General features: G+C 45.5%; 1 protein-coding gene across 1 annotated transcript in view; it reads left to right on the top strand.

Moving 5' to 3' along the window:
• The window catches only part of hibch (3-hydroxyisobutyryl-CoA hydrolase), a 155,585-nt gene extending 145,888 nt beyond the window's left edge, over positions 1-9,697 (top strand). The window contains exons 13-14 of the mRNA XM_084309517.1: positions 916-949; positions 5,274-9,697. Of these exons, the coding sequence (XP_084165643.1) occupies positions 916-949; positions 5,274-5,389 (150 nt within the window). The 3' untranslated portion in view covers positions 5,390-9,697. The remainder of the gene's footprint in view (positions 1-915; positions 950-5,273) is intronic.
• The last annotated feature ends 14,225 nt before the right edge of the window (positions 9,698-23,922 follow it).

The following is a 23,922-nucleotide window of genomic DNA, read 5'->3' on the forward strand; positions in this document are numbered from 1 at the left end:
ACTAATAGACACACCCCTATTTCGCTAATGGCGAAATGAGAGAGTGAGTGTTGGTCGTAGTGATGGAAATTGCGGCTTTTTGAAGGGAGCCGGATCTTTTGGCTCTGTTCCTTTCATATTTTTTTTTCTAAGGAGGCGGTTACTTGGTTTATCAAAATCTTATTTTTTCCCGCAGAATATTCACTAGTATAATGATGGCATAAGATTTGAATCAGACTTAAAGCCCCTGGAAACAAAGCCTCAAATCGTTAAAATGTATGTATGATATCCAACATGAGTGTGATATTTAGCATCCACCAAAGTTTAAATGAAAGAATATAGGCCAATATTAAGGTGACAAGTTGTCCCAGATTTTTTGGGACAGTCCCTGAATTAAGTCACCTGTCCTCGCCCATATCCTGCCCCGAAAACGTCTCAGATTTGTTATTACAGTAAAAAAGAACAAAATGGCTCCAATGTCGGATTAAAAGAAAGTAATTTACGCTTGAATTGAGAGAGATTGAGTGAAGTGATTGATACAATGTTGCAGTTTTTGGAATTCCACCCTCTGTATTACAGCTCCCACCAAGTATGACTCAGTTCCTTTCGTTCGTACCAAGGAGCCGTTCAAAAGAATCGGATCGTTCATGAACGTCCCATCATTAGCTCGTCAATAGCGGGACTGTAGTGTAAGTCATACTTGTACCTATAAACTTATAAAATATAGAAGAAAACTAAGTTGATCTGTGTGCTCCAGTACTCTGTACAGATATGTAAGATGACCAAAACACCACAAACTTGAGATAATTTAGCCTGGTCCATAAATAATTTAAACTACACATTTTAGATATGCCTCTTCAAACTCTCCCCTCCCAAAATAAAATGTCTGTGAAGAAGATGTGTTTTCATGTGTCTGCTGTGTCTGTTGTTTTGCAGAGGGGCCGTGACTTCTATGAAGGTGTAAGAGCTCGTAAGTTGTTTTCACTACTTGTTACCATTTTCCGATATGGAGCCTTTTTAATTATTAGTCAAATCCAATCATACTTCTATGTTACATCTTACATGATTATGGAATATCCTATTGATTCAAAACTTGTTACATCAGCCACCACCCATATCTGCAGCGAGCAAGAGTTGGAGAACTCTTATTTTGGATTTTGGTCTGAACAGTGTTGTTATCAGTCACTGAACCAAATTTGAGAAACCTAAGTTTTACCCCGAGACCCAGGCTCATTAAAGGGGACATGCATTGCTATTCCTTTCACTATTTGGGCAACTTTACACAATTCCTGTGAGTCTATGGAACACATCTGTAAAAAAATAATCAAAAATATTCATTGTTTTGTATTTCTAATTAAGTACTCTAAAGCAGCATTTTTTCCACTTCAAGATTTCAAGCTGTTTTGGGCTGGGCTCCGCCCATAAGCGCTTTGAGTGATTGTCACCCACAGTCTGCACTGGCAGAGAGATATAGAGAGATAGAGGAGGGGGATACTAGGGGTGGGACGATACATCGATCCAGATCGATATATCGATCTATTATCAATAATCCAATAGGATCGATGCAACGTAAAAAGATCGATTCATATTGCGATACTCTTATTGTGAAACTCCGTGTAGACATTACAGCAGAGCAGGGCTACAGAGCGTCTATTTTGCGACCCGATATAAGTCTGTGCAGTTTTTTCCCCGCAACGGGTCAAATGCATCTAACATGCTTTGCATCGTCGCCATTCCTTTATGCCCGCAACGTGGGTAGACCTAAATTAACGCTACGTTGGCTACTTAAGCTAACTAAGCTAAGCAGCTAACCGTGAGAGAGAACAGGAGAGAGAAGAGGGGAAGGAGGAGGGGCGGGGGCAGTCTCCCTTTCTGTGGGGGACTGGGGGAGGGGCATTCTCTGTGTGTGTGTGTGTGTGTGTGTGTGTGTGTGTGTGTGTGTGTGTGTGTGTGCGCGTGTTACTGAGGATGGACAGATAATGGAGGAAGGGGTTTTAGCTTGCGTGTTGTGAGTTCCAAAACATTTTACTTAAAGCTCAATATATAAAGGTATATTTGTATTAAAAACAATAGATTGTTTTTCATATAAATGTCTGGAAGAGCTAAAAAATAAAAACGTCAATTGATTTCCGTAGCCTTTTTTTTGTTTATCTAAATGTGACTGATTGTGTTAAATGGGCACATAATATCGCCTCATATCGATCGCAGGCACCTGAATCGAATCGTATCGTGGCAGACTTTGTGATATCGGCAAATATCGTATCGTTGTCCAAAGAATCGATATTGTATCGTGATGAAACTGGTGATTCCCACCCCTAGGGGATACCAATTAATTTTGCCGTGGGGGGGCCTAATCCCACGGGACAATGCATTGGTAACTTGTTTCAAATGACAATATATACCCCTGTGAATATTATTGCACGGATCGGAATACGGGCACGCGCGTGGGAGCGTGCGCAACAATATTTTGACAGTGATATGCGAGTGGAGAAGCTCCATCCCCATGCACATTCGCGGGGCTGGAGGTTGTGTGTAAATGCTTGTGTCCCTCTCTCTCCCTCTCTATCTCTCTCTCTCTCTCTCTCTCTCCCTCTCCCTCTCTCGCTCGCTCGTTCTCTGCTGTCTGTCGGCACCCGCGCACATCAACCCGTTTGAGCGAATTGTTGATTGTGGGCGGTGACTACAACCAGTGCCTTACTCTCGTCAGCAAAACAGTCAAATCAGAATGGCTTAGTTGAGTGAGGGAGGATCTCGTGAACTCGAGACTAGACTGATGAGTCAAAATGAGAATTAGAGACACAGACCCCATTGATATAAACCCCCATTGCTAGGAAACAATGCTAAACACTGGAAAAGGCCATTTATAAGACACGGGACCTTTAACACTTTGAATGCCGATGACGTGTATTGTCGTCTTATCAGACCCCCCGTTGAGTGCAGACGATGTGTATTGTCGTTTGATTTTTTTATTAGCGATCTGAATTCATATTTCATCAACCGAGTCTCCCGTTGGTACAGCAGACCCTCTCTAGGAGCTCAGATGGGAAAATACCGCCCCCTATCGTCTATCCCTGTGTAACTGCAGGTCATTCGATTATACTGCTGGATCTGTGGAGGTGGAGCCAACTCCACTGTGCTGGCAAGCCGTCTGATGAACATGGAAGTTGGAATGCAGCGTGGAATATATATTTACAGCAGCCAATAATCAATCAATAAACGCGATCGATATTTGGAATGGCGATCAGGAATTGGAATAATCTTTTTGGAGAACATCTGATCTAAGGTAAGGAGTCTGTTACCAGTCTTGGGGTAATCAGAGCTGTATTCACTGAGATATCAGCATGTGCCGTGTGTGTGTGTGATGTTGAGGACATGAGAGAATAGATTTTTCAGCCCGCCTCTATAGCATGCATAAGTACACATATACTATCGATAATCTAGCGTTTATTTGAAAACGATTCATAAATAGGCCGACAAATGACAACGTGTCTAGTGTATTCGAGAATATTCCAATAAATGCCGTTTATGGGGGAATCTTTCTATTTTCCCGGAAATTTTCGAGAGAACGATAGCTTTTCGAAATGCTATAAAAAGGATATGAACCGATTAAAAAAACAATCCGTTTCGACAATGTTGACTGCAAACAAGTCATTGATAAGCAACGGGCAGATTAGACACAGCCATAATTTAAAACATAGATTATGCGTTTTTAACGCTAACATTGAAGTGGATGATGGCATTCAAGGGGGTAAAAAGGTAAACAAGGCCGGCACTGATAGTGTTAACACTTTAACTGCCGAGGTTAAATTCATGATATACCATCCCTTGCCAGCTCTATTTAACATGGAGAAGTTCCCCTTCTTTGCAGGGCTATAACTTTTTAAATTCTATTGCTAGATTGCCATTATTAGGGCCCATTCAAGGTCCTATATGTATTGTTCATGGTGTAGCAACGTTAAACTTTTTCATTCACATATTCATACTAAAATATGGTCTAAAGTATAAGTATGTTTTCATCTCTTTCTGCAGCTTTCTCCAGAACGTGATTTATAGCCCCAAATGCATTATATTGATGATGAAATACAGTTTGGTAGGAATCTGTGCGAGATCAAAAATTTCAATTGGACGTACTTCTAGAATTTACTACACGTCATCTGATGTTGACCGGATGGGCGAGGGGGCGTTTATAATTCCTTGGGCAACGTTATACCATTCATCTAATGTGGGTCATATGTTCATCATAGCAGTTTATATCGAACATGGTAATACTACACGCTAAAACTCACCCCAGTCTCCTCGGGCTGTTGGGCGATCAGCGTGGAGTAGACAGTTTTCCATTATGGGATGTCGAAATACCCGATCTATTTCCAGGTTGTATAATAGTATATACGTCCAAATCATGTTGTTTTTTCGAGTTATTTCCACCGATCGATGTTCACTGTGTGAAGACGGAGTCTCTCTAGCATTAGCGAGTGCCCGGACCCCATATGGAGTGAGTCCTACCGGGTTAAAGGTTGACATCCGGTTTCGATCTGCCGATCGGCCACCAGATGGCGCTCTTGAACCGCTAGAGGATTGAGAGGAGATCAGAACTGTGTGTCAAGGGCTCCGGATGGAAAATATGATTCCGATCACAGATTTTTGAAATATTGATATCAAAGACGAGTTCCGGCGTCCGCGGCAACTTGAGCATGGCGGGGAATGACGAGTTCCGGCGTTTTCGGCAGTTAAAGTGTTAAGATAAGTTAGTGTTGTTGTTATGTGCACAGACTTGAAAGCCGTTTTGAGTCCAGGCCCGTAGCTTAGTTTTTCATATTTGATTATTCAACCTCTGAGGTGCCAGTTGTACCCCTAGTGTTACCAAAATCTTAAATTCGTTCTTGTTTTGCCAAGGAGCTTACTTTCCAGATTAGAGTTGGAATATCTTCTGACTTCTACAGTATGCTACCCAGAATGACTTGTGTTGCAGCCTTGATTGGTTGGCATGCCCATAGAGCTGGGAATCAAATGAGTGATTCAGACTGACGGGGTTGAAAAGTCTTAACTCGTTTAACTAAAACTGTTTCAGATCCTCTCCCCCTGTCTTACCCATCGTAGTCTTTCAGACTTGATGCTACCAACTAAATGCATCGTTGTCTTTTTTACACACTCTTTGAGAGCTGTTTCAGGCCTTGTTAATGAAACCATACCTACAGTGTTTTGTGTCTCTCTCTGCATACAGAGTGCATTATTTGATCAAGGGTGGATGGCTCCTTAAGACTGCTGTAAATGTTGCCGTTGTCTTGTCTGTCCAGTGCTGGTAGATAAGGACCAGAATCCCAAGTGGAACCCATCAACACTGGAGGAGGTGACGGAGCAGAGCGTGGACGAATGCTTCTCCTCTCTGGGAGAGAAAGACCTGCGTCTCTGAGGTTCCAGCCACTACATGGACCTCCCACCCACCCACTCACTTGCTACGTCACCAACGAGCCTTCTCCACGCGGCTGCATCCCAGTCAGCTTCCCTCCCTTCATGGTCAGCTGTGAGAAAATACAGAGGACGAGTGGTTCTACGAAGAAGATACAGGGTGCGTTTGGAATAGTCTTGTTATACTAGAACAAGTGCATACAGTAAAAGGTACACTTTTCTATGCTTCCAGAAATGCGTTGTTGTGGTGTAAAATACTGTGGAAGCCTCGTCTCTCTCCCCCTGTCAACTTCTTCTGTATCACCCACGTGAACCCTATCTCCCTCCAATAAAAATTGTACGAGGATATTTTTAATTGTAGACTGCTCCGGTGCTGCCAAGGAAAGGAAGTTAAAACGCTTGTTCACAGCCGATGAAAAGAGTAAAACAGTAGAGGCAGCTGCAGGATGCGTTGTTTGTTCCAGATATATAATATATATTATGCTTAGAGCGTGGCGTAAACGTGTTCTTGGATTAGAAGTGATGCCTCTTCAACATGGATTCCTCTCTGAACATGCTCAGCTCTGCAGTCAGCAAATGGCCAAGGACTCTCGAGTCGAAACCTCACATCCATACAAGGACAGAGGGGGAAATCTAACCTCACCACTTAGTGTTTTATTACATTTCCTTTGAATGGTTGCTGATGTGAAATGCATATATCTGCTGTCTTTCTACAAGGATGGTGTAGTTGTTCTAACAGAACGTGTTATTCTTCCCTGCCAATGTTTTCATGTTTAGACAGACGGCTCCTCCTGCTTTATTGTTTTTTTTTGCTCTGAATTTCTCTAGATCTTTAAATGGATGCATTGATATGCACAAAGTATTCTGGATACTACTGTAGTTAATACCCCAGTTAAGGTCCTTAGGCGGAATAAGGTAAATGTTCGCATATAATCTTCATATTATGATGTTGAATGTCCCGGTATACATGAATAATCTGAATATTGGGAACATTACCATCACCAGGGTTCCCACAGACATTGCTAAATGAAATTCAATGACTTTCAAGTACTTTTCCAAGCACTATTTTTCATTTAAAAAGGATACAATTCACTTTTAAATGCTGTTTTTAATAGGAAAAAAAATCGAATCCAATATGTATGGCTTAAAAACAATTAGTTACACTTTAAGTAAAAAATAATTAAATGTCTTGATTCAGAACTTTTTTATCATGGATGAACAAAACGTTCAATGTGAATGGTTGATTTGAATTTCAAGGACTTTTGAAGCACCTTGTTAAAAAAATTGGCTGTTTTCAAGGAATTCCAGGCCTTGACTTTTTTTGTAAAAAATCAAGCACTTCAAGGACATTGTGCGAACCCTGCCATCACAACAGAACATACGCAGCCTGAAAAACCAGGATACACTACAATGTTTATATCCCTCAGTATCCCAGGGAATATCAACACATCCTGGCCCTCATATTCAGAATTCGCACAGCTATTGTGAACAGGATATGGCATTTACTGATACCAACTCAACGAAATAATTGAAAATTACAAAATATGTTGGAATATCAGTGTGTACGTAAACTAGCTCAGTGTCTTTGGGATTAAAGAAGATCTTGGCATCAAGGTTAATGGGTCTCATTCTCCAAGGACTTACGACAAAAAGGGCTTTCTCTTAGGGCCATTTGAGACCTTTTTGGGCCGATTTTGGGATTCACCAACCGTCCCAATTCACTATGAATTGAAAATGGGGGACCCTGATGTAAACAAGACAAACGTCTTTCTCTGGTCTGCATCCCCTTAACAATTGTGTGTATTGAGCCGTACTGTCTTGTACCCATTCTGCAATCTGTTAAATAAAGTTTTCATTCATTCCCAATAAAACATATATAATTTATATAATATTATAATATATTGTCTATATTCATGTCTTGCCCGAGAAAGAGAGAAAGCCCTTTTTGTCGTAAGTCCGTTGGAGAATGAGACCAAATGTTTTTTGTTTTGTTATTTTTCCTCATGCATCTATTTAGCTTGACTACACAAGACGACTGCATTTTGGAAAACACGTTGAATTGCAACTGTCCATGAAACAGGCGTGGCGAGTAGCAGCATCTGTTTATGTTCATGTCACCTGGTGACCCATTAAGAGATAGCTTTTTGATCCTCTTTTAGTGTTACTTTTAAAAAAGCTGCATTATCATTTGTTAGACTTAGTGCAGGGGTTCTCAACCCCTTTTCATGCCAAATCCCCCCCCCAAATTCATATGTAATGGGCCACGGATTTAGTACCAGCGACCCCCATCTAAGAAGATATCCGTTTAGTCCAGAATTCCATAAGTGTCTGTCTAATGTCTATACTGTAGGTGGGGAAGTAACAGAATGAAATCTGAATAGTCACTCTGATACATTATTTCACTTTATACAACGGCATGCAAATTTCTCGATTCTGATTGGCCATTAACACGTCTTTATTGGCAACAATCCACGCTGCTGGCCCAGGACCCGCCCACAACCGACCCACATCACATCACTCCGCCGGATCACAAGAAGGTGGCCAATAATCTTTACAAATGGATATGTTAATGGCGACTAAACGACTAAATATCAAGCGATTCTGTCACAGCGAATGTCTTAGTCGTTTAAACAATGTTGGATGATGTAATTGATGGGTCTTGAATCATTCTGTAACAAAAGAAAAATCGCGGATTGATTGATGGATTAATTTGCGATTTTTTTTTCAATTTCTTTTTCCTTTCGACTGTCAGCGCTCGCTCTAGTCTCCACCCACCGCCCCACACACCCCCCCCCCCACACACACACACACACACACGCACACACACACACGCACGCACACGCACGCACACACACACACTCTGCCTGCAACGCGGGGGATAGTCAGAGAGCTGGGTGCTGCGCTGTTCTAAGTGAGCATGGCCTATTGAGTTGATTGATTGATTGATTGCTAATTTTATTACTGTACGCTTGGTTTCCAACTGGTTAAGTTTAGGCCCTCTACAGTAGGTTTAAAAAAATAAATAAAAGAATAGGGCGAAGAAAACGTTTTTTTCCTATAGGGCAAAGAAGACTTTTTAATTTGTTTTACCTACTTTATATAGAAGCATCTAAGAATGAAGTTCTATGGAAAGTAGGTCTGCATTCCCTTAACAATTGTGTGTATTGAGCCGTACTGTATTGTACCCATTCTGCATCTGGTAATAACATTTTCAATCAATCATTCCAATAATACACAGTTGGATGTGTTAGTTGGTTGGATGCACTTCAAGCTGCTTCCACATGAGGCAACTTCTCTCAATCATTCCAATAATACACAGTTGGATGTGTTAGTTTGGTTGGATGCACTTCAAGCTGCTTCCACATGGAGGCAACTTGTCTTTTTTGTAGTTGTGGGAACTACTTTTTCTGGCGGATGGTTTTTTCAATAAATCTTCGATTAATGTGTGTTTATTGTATAGAAATAAGGTTGGATGAATCTGGCAGTTGTATAAAAGCTTTACATCACTTGCAGTCGTGATTTGTGACCAATAAACCATGCCTAGGGGGGTCTAACGACCACCCCTAGGCATGGTTTATTGGTCACAAACCACTCCTGCGCGTGATGTAATGCTTAAGTACTAACTTCTAGTGAAGAAAATGTATTAGTCAAATTAAACTATTCCCCATTCTGCAGGGAACCCCCTTAAGGATCGCCGGACGCGTCTATACTTTTACCAACCGGTTTCCAGTTCCGCGTTCTGCGATCTGATTGGCCACTGACGTTTCTGGTCATGTGACATGTGCGCCAATCGCGTGACGCCTGTTTCTGCGCCTATTTCCGCCTCGAACAGCCTGCAAACTACCTAACGCCTAGTTTATCACTGGTTAAGCTTAGGCGACTCTTTCGAAGTTGGTTAATGTTAGAGTTTGGAATCAGGGCTGGTGTTCTATCGCCCTGCTCGAAGACAAACTCTAACCTTAACCAACTTCGAGTGCCTAAGCTTAACCGGTGATAGAAACAGGCATCGCACGATTGGCGCAGATGTCACATGACCAGAAATGTCAGTGGCCAATCAGATCGCAGAACGCGAATGCGGAACTGGAAACCGGTTGGTAAAAGTAATGACGCTCCCCGGACCCCACTTAGAGAACCACTGATTTAGACAATCTGACAATAAAGACGGATGTTAATTTTCCTTGTTTGGTGTTTTCTGTTATCCATGCATGCAGTAAATGCTCAGAACAGCAGTTATCAAGACTTGTGTAGGATCTACATGCTTTGATTGAGTACAACCCTGATCGTATTTCAAATAAAGCATTTATAAACCAAAGTGTTTCATGTATATACTTTTTGAAAAACAATAACCTAAATGACTCAACATCAAGTACCGTCTGTAAACCATGAACTGCCACAAACACTCTGTTCGGAGAGCATAGTGTTAAGTCATTGGGTCTCATTCACCAACGGACTTAAGACAAAGAATTTGCTCTTAGGGCCATTTAAGACATCTTAGGCCCAATTTTGGCATTCCCCAACCGTCCCTAAGTTTGGATTCGGCCCTGACTAAGCAGGATTTAGGAGCGCTGAAGAGCAGTCTTAACTTGACAGACTGTTGTGCTCCGTGTTCTTAAGGGCTTTATTTGGGAGGAATCATAGTGATTCCTTCATGTCAACTCTACAGGCCTCCTTGGAATTAATTAATCATAATTTAAATAAATATGTCAATATTTGTACAATAAAAATGTTGGCATTTGATGTCGGAAAAATAAATAATATGGATTCATCTGATCACAGGGCAGCTGGATTAACTATATCTGAACCAGCTATTTTGGACAAATGTATAATTACTTAATTACTCAGATATTCAAACAATTATGCAATTATTGTGAAATGATTGAAAATAATAATTATTTAATGCCTTCTGTGGCATTTGTATTTCTTATTTGTTAAATATCTGTTTTATTGATTAATTATACATTTGAAAGAATGCAGGTTATAGCCAACATGCAATATATCCCATTGATTAGTACAATGGGACAGACATTTGTCGTTTTATATAGCTATAACCTGCATTCTTTCAAATATATCATTAATCAATAAAACACATATTGAAATACACTATGTAGCCTACTACACCAACACTGCAAATGACAGTGGATAAATAAATAACTAAAGCTAATCGTGTGGATATATCTATAGTGAGACTGCATTAATATTCCATAAGTCTTGTTGCGCCACACACACACACTGTATAGCCTATGTGTCTAATGAATGAACAGTAGGCTTATATTATTCGAATTACTTGTTTCATTAGGATTTAGTAGATACTATATGCTCTGCCCTATACGTACAGTAAGTACAGTACACATATTAAGGCCGCCAGAGTCGGGCGTACCATGAGCGGACTGCATGGTAGACTGTACTACTATGGCAGTGCAGTATCTGTGATCTAATAAAACAAGTCATTTGAATAATATAAGCCTATACTGCGTTCATTTATTACGCACGTAGACTATACAGTACTGCGCTCGCGTGTGTGTGCGCGTGCTGCGGCAGATGGCCACCCACGAGCTGTACGTATGATGACAATACATTAATCTAGGGCTGGGCGATATGGCCTCTAAATGCTATCGTGATATTTTTTGGCCATATCACGATACACGATATATATCGCGATATTTTGACATTTCCTCTAAAGCACTTAAAAATGCTTGATTTAACCCTTTGATGCATACAGTCACGCCAATATGATGATTATAATAAGTCCCTGCAACATATGTTTGCATTATTAAACCATGAAGATGCTTTAAAAAATTATTTAATGAAAATGTACTAAGAATAGTCTACTGACACACTAATAAAAAAAATTATTTACATCTAAGACTATTTATATAAAAACTCTTGGGTGCCTAAGACTTTTGTACAGTACTGTGTTTTCTATCCACTTCAGCCAAACACACACACACACACACATGTATATATATATATATATATATATATATATATATATATATACACACACACTGTGAGAAAATAATAATCACACACAAAGGCAGGGAGCGAAAATTTACTTTTTGACTCACCGGCCAGTGGCGGGTAGATGGGAAGAATCTACCCGCCAAGCATATTTCTTACCTGCCATTTTTTTTTATTATTATTTTATATAAAATTTTTTTTTTTAATAAAATATATATATTATATAATCATACTTGTGATTGTGTTATCTGCGAGACATCGCCACCTCGCTGTCTGCAAACAGCTCCACTGTCTGTGTGTATACTCGAGTGGCCTCCAGCTCCAGCAAGGATTCTCCGGGGGTGCAGCTGGACCCTAAACGCTACATTCAGCATGCAAAATAATTCTCCGGCGCTGCACCTGGACCCTAGTCAGCAGCCCTCACTCATGCGATGTAAGCCAGGGACTCGAATACGCATGTTGTTGTTGTAGGACATTGATGTCAGGAGCTTTCTGTAGCTACTGCTGGATGGCATTGGGACAACGCCTCAGTGAACTATTTAGTTTACTGCGACATTTCATAGTGACTAGTTACCTAGCCAACGGAGGTATTATGCACTGGACTATTGCTGGAGGATTTGTTGATGTCGGGAGCTATCCGTAGCTAGCCGGCTGGATAACGTTACACAATGCCTCATGTATTAAACTAAGTGAATAGTTGACTGGGTCATTTTGTAACGGTAGCTAACGTTATCTCACGAAGGTCCCACACTGACTAGATTTACGTCACGGTGAGGCAATAGCCTCTGTTTACATGCAGGCATACAGGGGTAGGAGCAGCAGCAGCAGTGCTAACTAACGTCACGGTGACTCGGAGGCAATAGCCTCTGTTTACATGCAGGCATACAGAAACAGGTGGGGAGGGGGTAGCAGCAGTGCGCGGTGCGCGCTTCATGTCTGTGCTGAGACAGCGAGTGAGAACTCCGCTAAAGAATTGGATCATGATTTTCAGTTTTCACATGACTATTTGATTGCCCGTCACACGGCGCTCAGACGTCTCACTGGGAGGCGCCAAACGTAAAAACTGAGCGCAAATGGCGGGTGGCGCTCTCTAGTTTCGGTCCCTGCACAAAGGGATAATGGCTTATAGCAGACTTAATGATTTTAGAATATTTCAGATAATGAAATTAAATGTTTATATTATCAACTATCCAGTTAGTATTTATACTGTAACGTTTGGCTACTTTAAATCATTGAATGTAGAGAGAGCGAGAACACGCGAGAGAACCAGCCATTTACCAGCGTCTATAATGAAATGAGAGGAAAGCTCTGCGCTAAAGCAAGTCTCATCTCAGCCGCAACGTGACAACATATACTCGATGTTCACGATATAGTAATTTACTACATCTCATGTAGAACAAGCCGCGATACATTGAGTATACTCGATATATCACCCAGCCCTACATTAATCTAATAGAATTTTGATCGGTCGCAAAGCGATTCCGCTACCTATATCGGCCACCATTGCGTGCACGGCTGCATCATCAGTTGCATTATAATGAGCTGGAGCAGGTGCGCCTCCACTTTCTCTATCTGAAATTCGTTTTGGTGACATACTTTTTGCGATTCCATTTGCACACGGCCCTATTGGCTGGCTTATAAGGAGCTATCGGAGGCGTGTCTGTATGCAACGACCTAGACGGGAACGCGCGTTCATGTTTCTCAATGAGTGACATTCCTCATTGCCGGCATCGCAGCTGGGATCGTTTGGGCCACTTAAGAGAGCTTCCCCACGTGTTGGTGAATCAGGGTGTACTTGTCGGCGATTCTGTCTTAGTCGGTTACAAGATGGGATTTTTGGGATTCCCCAACCGCTCCTAAACTTGCATTCTGCCCTGACTAAGAGCAGGATTTAGGAGCAGTCTTAACTTGACAGACTGTTGTGCTCCATGTCAGTGGCGCCGCCCCCCCTGGTGGAGAGAGAAGGAGAAGAAGAAATTGTGTTTTTTGATTTAAAAGAAATATATAAACTAAACATGTTTAAAATAAATAATAATAATTACTCATTTTAAGTATGTTTGTGTTTAACAAGTTCAGCGCCAGAGGTCGCTGTGGGCGTATGGCCGTGTGTGCCAGTGCTGTAATGAATGGGGATACATGCCGGTTGTTGTGAAGGGCCAGATTAAACCGAATATATATATTTATTTATATATATATATTTAATTGTATTTGTATATTCTCTAATATTCCCTGATATCCCTTGTATATTCCTTGTACAATATGCATTGAATATCCATTCTAGCCTACTGAACATCCCATAATAGTCTCCATTCTACTATTGGTCGAGACCTTGGTGCCAGGCTGCCATACCCCTCAGACCCAGTTCAAACGTACCGCTCCACATGTACGAACAAGTCCTAGTTCCGCGTAGGAATCTGGCTACCGCACCACTAATGGGACTATTTGTTCATAGTGCGTATATATACTGCGCTACTAAAGTAGGACTTCCTTTTCAGTCCAGTTTCTTACCCTCCAATAGAGTCACAGACGTAAAGCCTCCCCGCGACGCCACGTGTGGGAGTAAGGCCAAGTTCGCCTACCATCGGTATTGAGACATCGTGTATATTGATATTTGAATAGTCATATTTGGCACTATATCGTCGAGTTGGACGTAGTCTATTAAGCTAATAATAGTCTGTTAATATATAGTGCTTCGTGCGGTGAGAATACTACCGTAGTCAGTACCCCATCGTTTCGGGCAGAGAACTGGCTGCTTACCCAGGGTGGTTGACCCCACGTGAAGCTGCACCCGAGGAGCCCCAGAGCCGACGAGCGAGTGGACCTGTATACCGGATTATTCTACCGACGACAGCCCGCCTTCCCAGGCACGGATTATGCTTTGTATACTTTGATTATTCCATGGATAAAGACCCCCGACACTGCCGTGTGTTGGAACCCCCCCCCCTGGAGAGGACGCAAGGTGAGGAGACGCTCTGCAAGACGAGGTCGCTTCACGTCTCTCCCCCGTGGACCGGAGAGAGCCGGCCCACAAAGAGTCCACCTGCTTTCATCTGTGGTCCAAGGATCGCCGGCGCATTGAACGGCACTACAGTGGGTTCACCTGGGATACCCTTGGCCGGATGAGGCAGCCGGATTCTACCCCCCCCCCCCTCCTACTCCTGTCGGCTTACAAGCGACCGGATTAACCCCCTCTAGTGTATCCAGCCTATAATCATTAAAGTATCATTGCTGTTATTCCTTAAACTATTCCAGGTCGTATATGTACCACCTGCGCCTTCAGAGATTGGACATTCTCTATTGATATACCGACGAATACTCTTGCCATAAAAGTGCATACTAATTCCATTCATAAATGTGATTGATTTGATTAAGTGCTTGCTCTACACACCATCGCTGTGTAGAAATAAAGACCTATTTCTAATTCGTACATTTGTGTTGGATCCGTTTCATCTACGTGACAGTGTTCATCATAATATATTTATGCCGTGTACTGGGTGGCCGAATATTAAGTACAAAGGTAGTGGTAGTAAGTATCATATCTAGTAATACAGTCAGGGAATTGTACCCCTCAGTTACAATTGGTCCTTCGAGCCGGATGGTAATTAGTGTAATATTAATATAGTGTTATTAATATTGAAATGGCCTATGATGAACACTCCACGAAACGATCCTCCTAACCAACGCCCGCAGCGCGAACGACGGCTCCCTCAGTACTTAGAGGCCTACGCTGTCAGTCAACAACCTAGTCTTCTACTAACAGTAAACGCGGTAAAACTAGAAAGTAAAAGTATGTCTAACCCCAACGCCCAGACTACCCCGACCATAGAGGCCCCTACGGGCTCTAATGTAACTGACCAAGTTCACGGTGGGGACCAGTGGGAACCAGACATGACTTCACACCCTGCCAGTACTGAAGAAGTAGTCCCCGATGAGTCCCGGGAGGAATACAACGCTACCGAGAGAGAACTCGGCACGGAAGAAGACGGGGAGAGCACCGTGGAGATAGAGCTCCAAGGCTCCGCAAGGAGTACCCCGAGGGAAGGCTCCCCTATACAACCGCCTTCTCCCAGCGAGGCAGAGAGGACCCTACAGCAGGCCTTCCTCATCAGCCTGAACGCCGCTGCTGAACGCGACCGATTGCAGATCCAGCAGCGAAGCGAACACGAGCAGATACGTCTAGAAATAAGACGCATTCAGATGGAAGAGAATGTGGCCCGAGAACGAGCCGGTGCTCAACGGGACGCAGCGCGCGACAGACAGCAGTCGCAACTAATAGAACAGCTGATCAGACGGACAACACCCTCTCCCTCCGCCAGAGGCTCCAGGAACTCGTCTAGACACACCTCCAGGGCGGCATCCCCTAGCCGAGTAAACAACCCTGAACTTGACCAACAGACGAGGTCTATACCCCCCACAGACCACCTCCCCCCACCGGTCCAAGCGAGACCTAGCAACCGGGAAGGAGCAGCATATCCTGTGGAGAGGCTAAACCAGAGACTACAAGCACTGGATGACCTAACTGAAGACGAAGAGGAAGAGGAGGAGAACCACGCCCGAAGACAGCACAGTACTCTACCGGACCAGGAGGTCCGGTACAGCCCAGGCTATACTCCCGCGGAGCTGCGCTACAGACCCCCGACTCTATACACGGGTGAGCACGACGCACGACCCGCACCGAGGAACAGCACCTGGACAAGCGGGCCATGGTACACTGCCGGTACCAGCCCATACCAAGGAGCGGGAGGAGACTCGCCTAGGAGGCCTCTCCCCCAACGCTCGCCGATGTATCCACAGTCAGCGTCATACATTGGCACGCCTATGGTACCCGACTTCACCCAAGAGAACCGGGCCCAGTATACAGAACTCCGCATGTGTCTGGAGACCATGTTGGTGGATGTATTGGATGAACGCCACAAATACGCCATCCTACTGAAGCACTTAAAGGTGCCCCGCGCACATAATATAGCGCTCGCCTACGCGACTTCCACCACCCCATACACAGCAGCGCTGGTAGCATTGGACCAGAGGTATGGGCGCATATGGGATTACGTGATCCAGGAGATCCGACACATCGACCGCTTACCCCCAGCAATAGACAATCGAGCACTGGACGACCTGTCCATCAGAGTGCAGTCCCTGGTAGGGATGTTGGGAGCGCAAAGAGTGAAGGGGAGGCATGAACTTTACGCCAACTCAAATGTGGAAAGGATTCTGGAGAAGCTGCCGCCCGCTCGTCAGGAGCGCTTTAGGCGGCACAGGGACCACAGAGACCCGAATGGCCCCGAACCGAACCTCCTCGATCTAGCAGACTTCCTGGCGAGAGAAGTCAGCAGCCTACGGCTAGATACATTCGGACGGAGCACCCCTGGCTCCAGAGAAGGAACCAGACGACTAAATGATGGAAGAAGATCGGTGACTGTGATGCACCAATCGGAGTCAGTACCGAGCAGCAGGAGCCACAGTACCCCCTCCAGAATGGAGAAGTGGAAGATAGTGTGCCCCTACTGTGAGAAAGAACACTGGCTAGCGCAATGTGACTCCTTCCCCAAGCTGAACGCGGAGGAAGCAGGTCAATGGATAAAGTCCAACAAGCGCTGTTTTCGCTGTGCGCGCTCACACATGGCAGCCGAATGCCGCTTAAAGAAAAGGTGCACCAAGTGCGATGGAGCCCATCTGGACATACTTCACGACAGTAACAGACGGCGCCCTTCACCCGCACCATCCAGCCGCAAAGCGAGCGTCATGTACATCGATCCCGCCAGCAGCAGTGGAGCCCGAGTACTCCTAAAAGTAGTGCGTGTGACACTAAGCTACCAGAATAAAGTCCTGGACACTTACGCCGTCCTCGATGACGGGTCAGAGAAGACCCTGCTGCTCGCCTCCGCTGCGGCCCAGCTAGGGCTGCGGGGAAGCGAAACCCAAATGACAATTCGGACAATAAGACGAGATTTGAAGACGATAAAGGGCGAGAATGTCTCATTCCCTATCGCAGCAAGCGGCCAGCCTGAGCGACGGTACCAGATTACAGACGCTTTCACCAGCCAAGAAATAGGACTGTCGCGGTACACATACCCCGTCGCCAAGCTGATGGAGAAATATGTACATCTGCGCAAGTTACCGATCCCGCTCATAGACAATGCTATGCCGACCCTGTTGATAGGCTCCGACCATGCAGACCTCATTGTCCCGATAGACCGGGTTCATACCGGACCCCGAGGCTGTCCTGCAGCAGTCGAGACCCGTTTGGGATGGACTCTCCAAGGCCCGCTCGCCAAATCTCTCAACCGAAGTACAGCCACTAGATGTCTCCACTCCCGAGTCACAGAGGGAGAAACCGCACTCCTGCAACACGTAGAGCGGCTATGGACCTTGGAACAAATGCCCTTTAAGAACGGAAAGAAAGACATTCGCTCTAAAGATGACATTTACGCCATTCACCTCCTCGAGACAGGGACCAAGAGAGTCCCGGTCAACGGCGTGTTGAGATACGCCACGCCACTCCTGCGGCGAGAAGGAATGCCTACTTTCCACGCCAAGACAGACGCCACAGAACGGTACCTGCTGAACACGGAGCGGCGCTTAGCCAAGAACCCCGCCCAAGAGAGTGTATACCGCGCTGAGATTGAGAAGCTCATCACAGCGGGACACGTCACAAAGATGGACATTAAAGAGGCTGACCAGACCACTGAATCGTGGTACGTGCCTCACCACAAGGTCCATCACAACGGTAAAGACCGCATAGTATTTAACTGCAGCTACCAGATCGGATCCCAAAATCTGAATAAAGAGTTACTGCCCGGTCCCACACTCGGCCCCTCCCTACTCGGCGTTCTACTCCGCTTCCGCCAGGAAAAGGTGGCCATCAGCGGGGACATTAAAGGAATGTTCCTGCAGGTGAGATTAGTAGAGGAGGACAAGCCCCTGTTACGGTTCCTATGGAGAGAGAAGCCAGGAGATGAGCACCCAGCCATCTACCAATGGGAAGTCCTCCCCTTCGGAACGACGTGCAGCCCCTGCTGTGCTACATTTGCACTACAGAAACATGTAGCAGAGGACCCAGCAGCGGACGAAGAGGTCCGACACAGCGTAAAGAACAGCTTCTACGTAGACAACTGTCTACAAAGCCTTTCAACCCAGGAAGAAGCCGAGGCTCTCCTGATTAAACTCCGCGCCTCATTGATCAAAGGCGGCTTTGATCTCAGGCAGTGGGCCAGCAGCGATCCGCAAGTACTGCGCAGCCTCTCCTCCGAGGACAAGGCAGCCAGCAGCGAGACCTGGATGGCTACAATCCCGGGAGAAGCCCAGGAGATGACCCTGGGATTGGTGTGGCGATTCAAAACAGATTCGCTTCACTACAGACACAAGCCCCTGACTACGGAGCAGGGAAGGCCGGCGGCGGCGCCGACCACCAGACGGAGTGTGTACACAACACTCGCCCGACAATATGACCCGCTAGGATGTATTCTACCGTACACCACCAGGGCAAAAATGATTGTACGAGCATTGTGGGACAAGGACCAGGGCTGGGACGACCCCATTCCCGCACACCTTAAATCCACCTGGAGAGAGTGGGAGATGGAGCTCCACTCACTCCCAGGCGTTAATATGCGCCGAAGCTACTTCCCACCCACGGTGAGGCCAGAGACATGTAAAATGGACTTACACGTCTTCAGTGACGCCTCAGAGGTCGCATACGGATCAGTAGCCTACTTGCGGGCCCAAGACCAGGGGGGAGAGATCTACACAGCATTTGTCCTCGCCCGCTCAAAAATAGCCCCACGCAAGCAACAATCTATCCCACGTCTAGAGCTCTGCGCAGCCCTAGCCGGAGCGCACCTAGCCACGCTCATCCAACGTGAGCTCACCATACCGGTGTCTAGAACAATCCTGTGGTCAGATTCCACGACGGTACTCGCCTGGATCAAATCGGACTCATGCAAGTACAAAGTCTTCGTGGGAGTCAGAGTCACCGAGATTCAAGACTTAACCGAAGAGTTAACCGGAGAAACAGAGTGGCGCTACGTTGATACAAAACAGAACCCAGCTGACGTCATCACCCGGGGGATGCCCCTGGATGACCTCACCCGTCGCAATGTCTACAGTGACGGCCCCGCATTCCTAAGACTCCCGGAAGGACAGTGGCCCATGCCTATCCCGAGGGAAGCAAGTCCAGAGGAGGTGGAAAATAAGAAGTCTGTGTTCTGTGGATTGAGCACCGTAGCCTCCACCGACCCTAACATAGACGATTGCACGTCCATAGAGAGTGCACAACAAAGAACATTCCTGCGGTACCACCCGGAGTGCAAGTCCCCCGCTGATATGTCAGCAGCTAACTACGAGGAAGCAGAATTGCTTCTACTGCAGCGAGCCCAGAGAGACTCGTTCCCCGATGAATTGGCCTGTCTACAGGGAGGAAAGCCCGTCCCATCCGACAGCAGATTAATTCATCTGGCCCCCGAGAACGACGCTCATACCCTCATCAGAGTGGGTGGTCGCCTACGTAGAGCCCCCAATCTACCGGATGACATTAAATACCCGATCGTATTGAACAGCCGACACAAGGTCACAGAGCTGATTATAAAGAAATACGATGAGGATGTACATCACGCAGGAGCAGAAAGAGTCTTCGCGGAAATCAGACGTCGTTACTGGATCCTACAAGGAAGAGAGGCGGTACGACGCTTCCAGCGAACATGTCTAGACTGCCGCAAGTGGCGCGCGCAGCCCAGCATACCAAGGATGGCTGACCTTCCTCCATGTCGCCTCCGAATCGGTGACAAGCCATTCCACTCAACGGGGATGGACTGCTTTGGCCCGCTGCACATAAAGAAAGGAAGAGGAACCGAGAAGCGATTCACATCACGGAAAGGAAGACCGTCTACCCTATTGTCCGATCATGGGACAAACTTCAAAGGCGGCGAAAGAGAGCTGAGAGAGAGCTTCCAAGCTATGGGCCCAGAACTTAAGACCCACCTCGCTCCAGCACAGGTTGATTTCCAATTCAACCCCCCAAACGCACCCCACTTCGGTGGCACTTGGGAACGAGAAGTGCGCTCCATAAAGACAGCCCTGTACGCAGTACTTGGGGCCCAGACTGTGGCGGAAGAAGTCCTAATGACAGTCCTCACGGAGATTGAGGGAGTACTTAACTCGAAGCCCCTCGGATATGTCTCCAGTGATGTGGCGGATATCGACCCAGTTACCCCCAACACACTCCTGATGGGGCGGCTAGATCCTGCATTACCCCAGACAATGTACCGGCCTGAAGAAGCGAACGGCCGACGAATGTGGAGGTACAGCCAAGTATTAGCCGACAAGTTTTGGAACAGTTTCCTACTGCACTACCTACCGTCTCTACAGACCCGCCAGAAGTGGGTAAAGGAGAGAGACAATTTGACGGAAGGAACAGTCGTCATGATTATTGATCAATCACTGCCCAGAGCTATGTGGCCGGCCGGCCGCGTAAGCAAAGTGATCACCGGCGCCGACGGCAAGGTCCGAGCAGCTGAAGTGCTCGTCCAGGGTCGCACTTACACCCGTCCCGTGGCGAGGCTCATAGAACTACCTCGACTCCCAGACACAATCGATGATGACCATGACCCTACAACCCTATGACTTTGTGAAGTTGACTGACCCCTACAGCAAACCCTTATGTGTAAATAGACAACGCGATTAATCTGTCTCTGTTTAACTGATTAGGTCTGGGACCAATCAGGGGGTGGCTGTTGTGAAGGGCCAGATTAAACCAAATATATATATTTATTTATATATATATATTTAATTGTATTTGTATATTCTCTAATATTCCCTGATATCCCTTGTATATTCCTTGTACAATATGCATTGAATATCCATTCTAGCCTACTGAACATCCCATAATAGTCTCCATTCTACTATTGGTCGAGACCTTGGTGCCAGGCTGCCATACCCCTCAGACCCAGTTCAAACGTACCGCTCCACATGTACGAACAAGTCCTAGTTCCGCGTAGGAATCTGGCTACCGCACCACTAATGGGACTATTTGTTCATAGTGCGTATATATACTGCGCTACTAAAGTAGGACTTCCTTTTCAGTCCAGTTTCTTACCCTCCAATAGAGTCACAGACGTAAAGCCTCCCCGCGACGCCACGTGTGGGAGTAAGGCCAAGTTCGCCTACCATCGGTATTGAGACATCGTGTATATTGATATTTGAATAGTCATATTTGGCACTATATCGTCGAGTTGGACGTAGTCTATTAAGCTAATAATAGTCTGTTAATATATAGTGCTTCGTGCGGTGAGAATACTACCGTAGTCAGTACCCCATCGTTTCGGGCAGAGAACTGGCTGCTTACCCAGGGTGGTTGACCCCACGTGAAGCTGCACCCGAGGAGCCCCAGAGCCGACGAGCGAGTGGACCTGTATACCGGATTATTCTACCGACGACAGCCCGCCTTCCCAGGCACGGATTATGCTTTGTATACTTTGATTATTCCATGGATAAAGACCCCCGACACTGCCGTGTGTTGGAACCCCCCCCCCTGGAGAGGACGCAAGGTGAGGAGACGCTCTGCAAGACGAGGTCGCTTCACGTCTCTCCCCCGTGGACCGGAGAGAGCCGGCCCACAAAGAGTCCACCTGCTTTCATCTGTGGTCCAAGGATCGCCGGCGCATTGAACGGCACTACAGTGGGTTCACCTGGGATACCCTTGGCCGGATGAGGCAGCCGGATTCTACCCCCCCCCCCCTCCTACTCCTGTCGGCTTACAAGCGACCGGATTAACCCCCTCTAGTGTATCCAGCCTATAATCATTAAAGTATCATTGCTGTTATTCCTTAAACTATTCCAGGTCGTATATGTACCACCTGCGCCTTCAGAGATTGGACATTCTCTATTGATATACCGACGAATACTCTTGCCATAAAAGTGCATACTAATTCCATTCATAAATGTGATTGATTTGATTAAGTGCTTGCTCTACACACCATCGCTGTGTAGAAATAAAGACCTATTTCTAATTCGTACATTTGTGTTGGATCCGTTTCATCTACGTGACAGTGTTCATCATAATATATTTATGCCGTGTACTGGGTGGCCGAATATTAAGTACAAAGGTAGTGGTAGTAAGTATCATATCTAGTAATACAGTCAGGGAATTGTACCCCTCAGTTACACCGGTGTTTGCAGTGCTAAAACTATATTAAATATTATAGCTATGGATCTAATAATATAGTCGATTGTCATTGAGTTTCTTCAAATTTTTTCATCCATACATTTCCATTTTATACCGTGGTGAATGAGTATAGTTTTAGAGTAATTCTGTGTAATCCCAGGAAACGCCACCAAACAGCGTTTGACTGCATCACATTTTTTTATTATTATTCACATGAAACAAGACAACACATTAAACACAATCACAATACATAGAACTTCACAAGAAAATAACAAAAACAATAATAATACAGAATAACAATTTATACAGACAAAGAGAAAAGAAAACAGAGTTCAACCTTCTAAATTTTAAATCCAAGGGGTACTATCCAATAAATGGTCTTTCCCAGTGTTCAGCCCCGATTCCCGGCTGTGTGACCCTATATTAATAAAACGTACATCTCCAATTCACCACAAGGACCACTTTTTGAGAACACGACCCGAAAACAGCAATGAACCTTCATGACAAAACAAAAACCTGTAGAGGTGTTCCATAGACTCACAGAGACCGTGTAAAAGTGACCAAACAGTGAAGAAATAGTTAAATAGCTGCCCCCCCATAAAATCCCCAGCTAAACTCAAGAGGACAAGACAAAAGACAAGACAGACAAAACATTTCCTCCTCCCCCTCCCAAGAGACCCCCGGACTCACCCGAACACGCACCTCAACCCCGCTCAGCCGCACACGGCGGTCCTGACCTTTTCGGCTGCTGCAAACCACAGGTCAATACCTGCCTGTCCCACCCCAATCACCCGCGCCGTGGATATCTCAAGATAAATCACATCCAATAGTGTTAGGGACCAGTTAATCACTGTAAGCTTCTCAGGCTCCTTCCATCTCATTGCTATTAGCTTCTTCGCTGCTGTGACACCCGCTAGGACAACCCTTTTTAGTTGAACGGACGCAGGTAGTGTCGTTATATCGTTCAGGAGTAGCGTAACAGCTGTGAATGGGATAGTTAAGCCACACAGATCTGAAAGTTTGTCCGTTATTGACCTCCAGAAGCGGGCCACCGGTGGGCAATCCCAATACATATGCATATAAGTGCCAGTGGCCTTTTGAGAGCACAAAGTGCACCGAGAGTCGGTTATCAGTCCCATAGCAAATAGCTTCCTAGGTGTAAGATAGGTCCTATGAATATAATTAAAATGTATTTGCTGGTGATTGGGGTTGCGGGAAGATAATGCCACATTTGCCCAAACATCATCCCAGTCAAACTCGGGGTCCAACTCCGGGATATCCACCCGCCAGATTGTATCCAATGATACATTTTTATACGTGGATTGAATTAAGAGCGTATAAAAGTCTGAGACAAACCCTCTGGAGGTCGTCCTGTCCACTATGAGCCTGAGGAAGGGGTGTGGGTGCAAAGCTTGAGCCCACGG

Source organism: Notolepis coatsorum, assembly GCF_963971535.1.
Source record: "Notolepis coatsorum genome assembly, chromosome: 3".
Taxonomy (NCBI): domain Eukaryota; kingdom Metazoa; phylum Chordata; class Actinopteri; order Aulopiformes; family Paralepididae; genus Notolepis; species Notolepis coatsorum.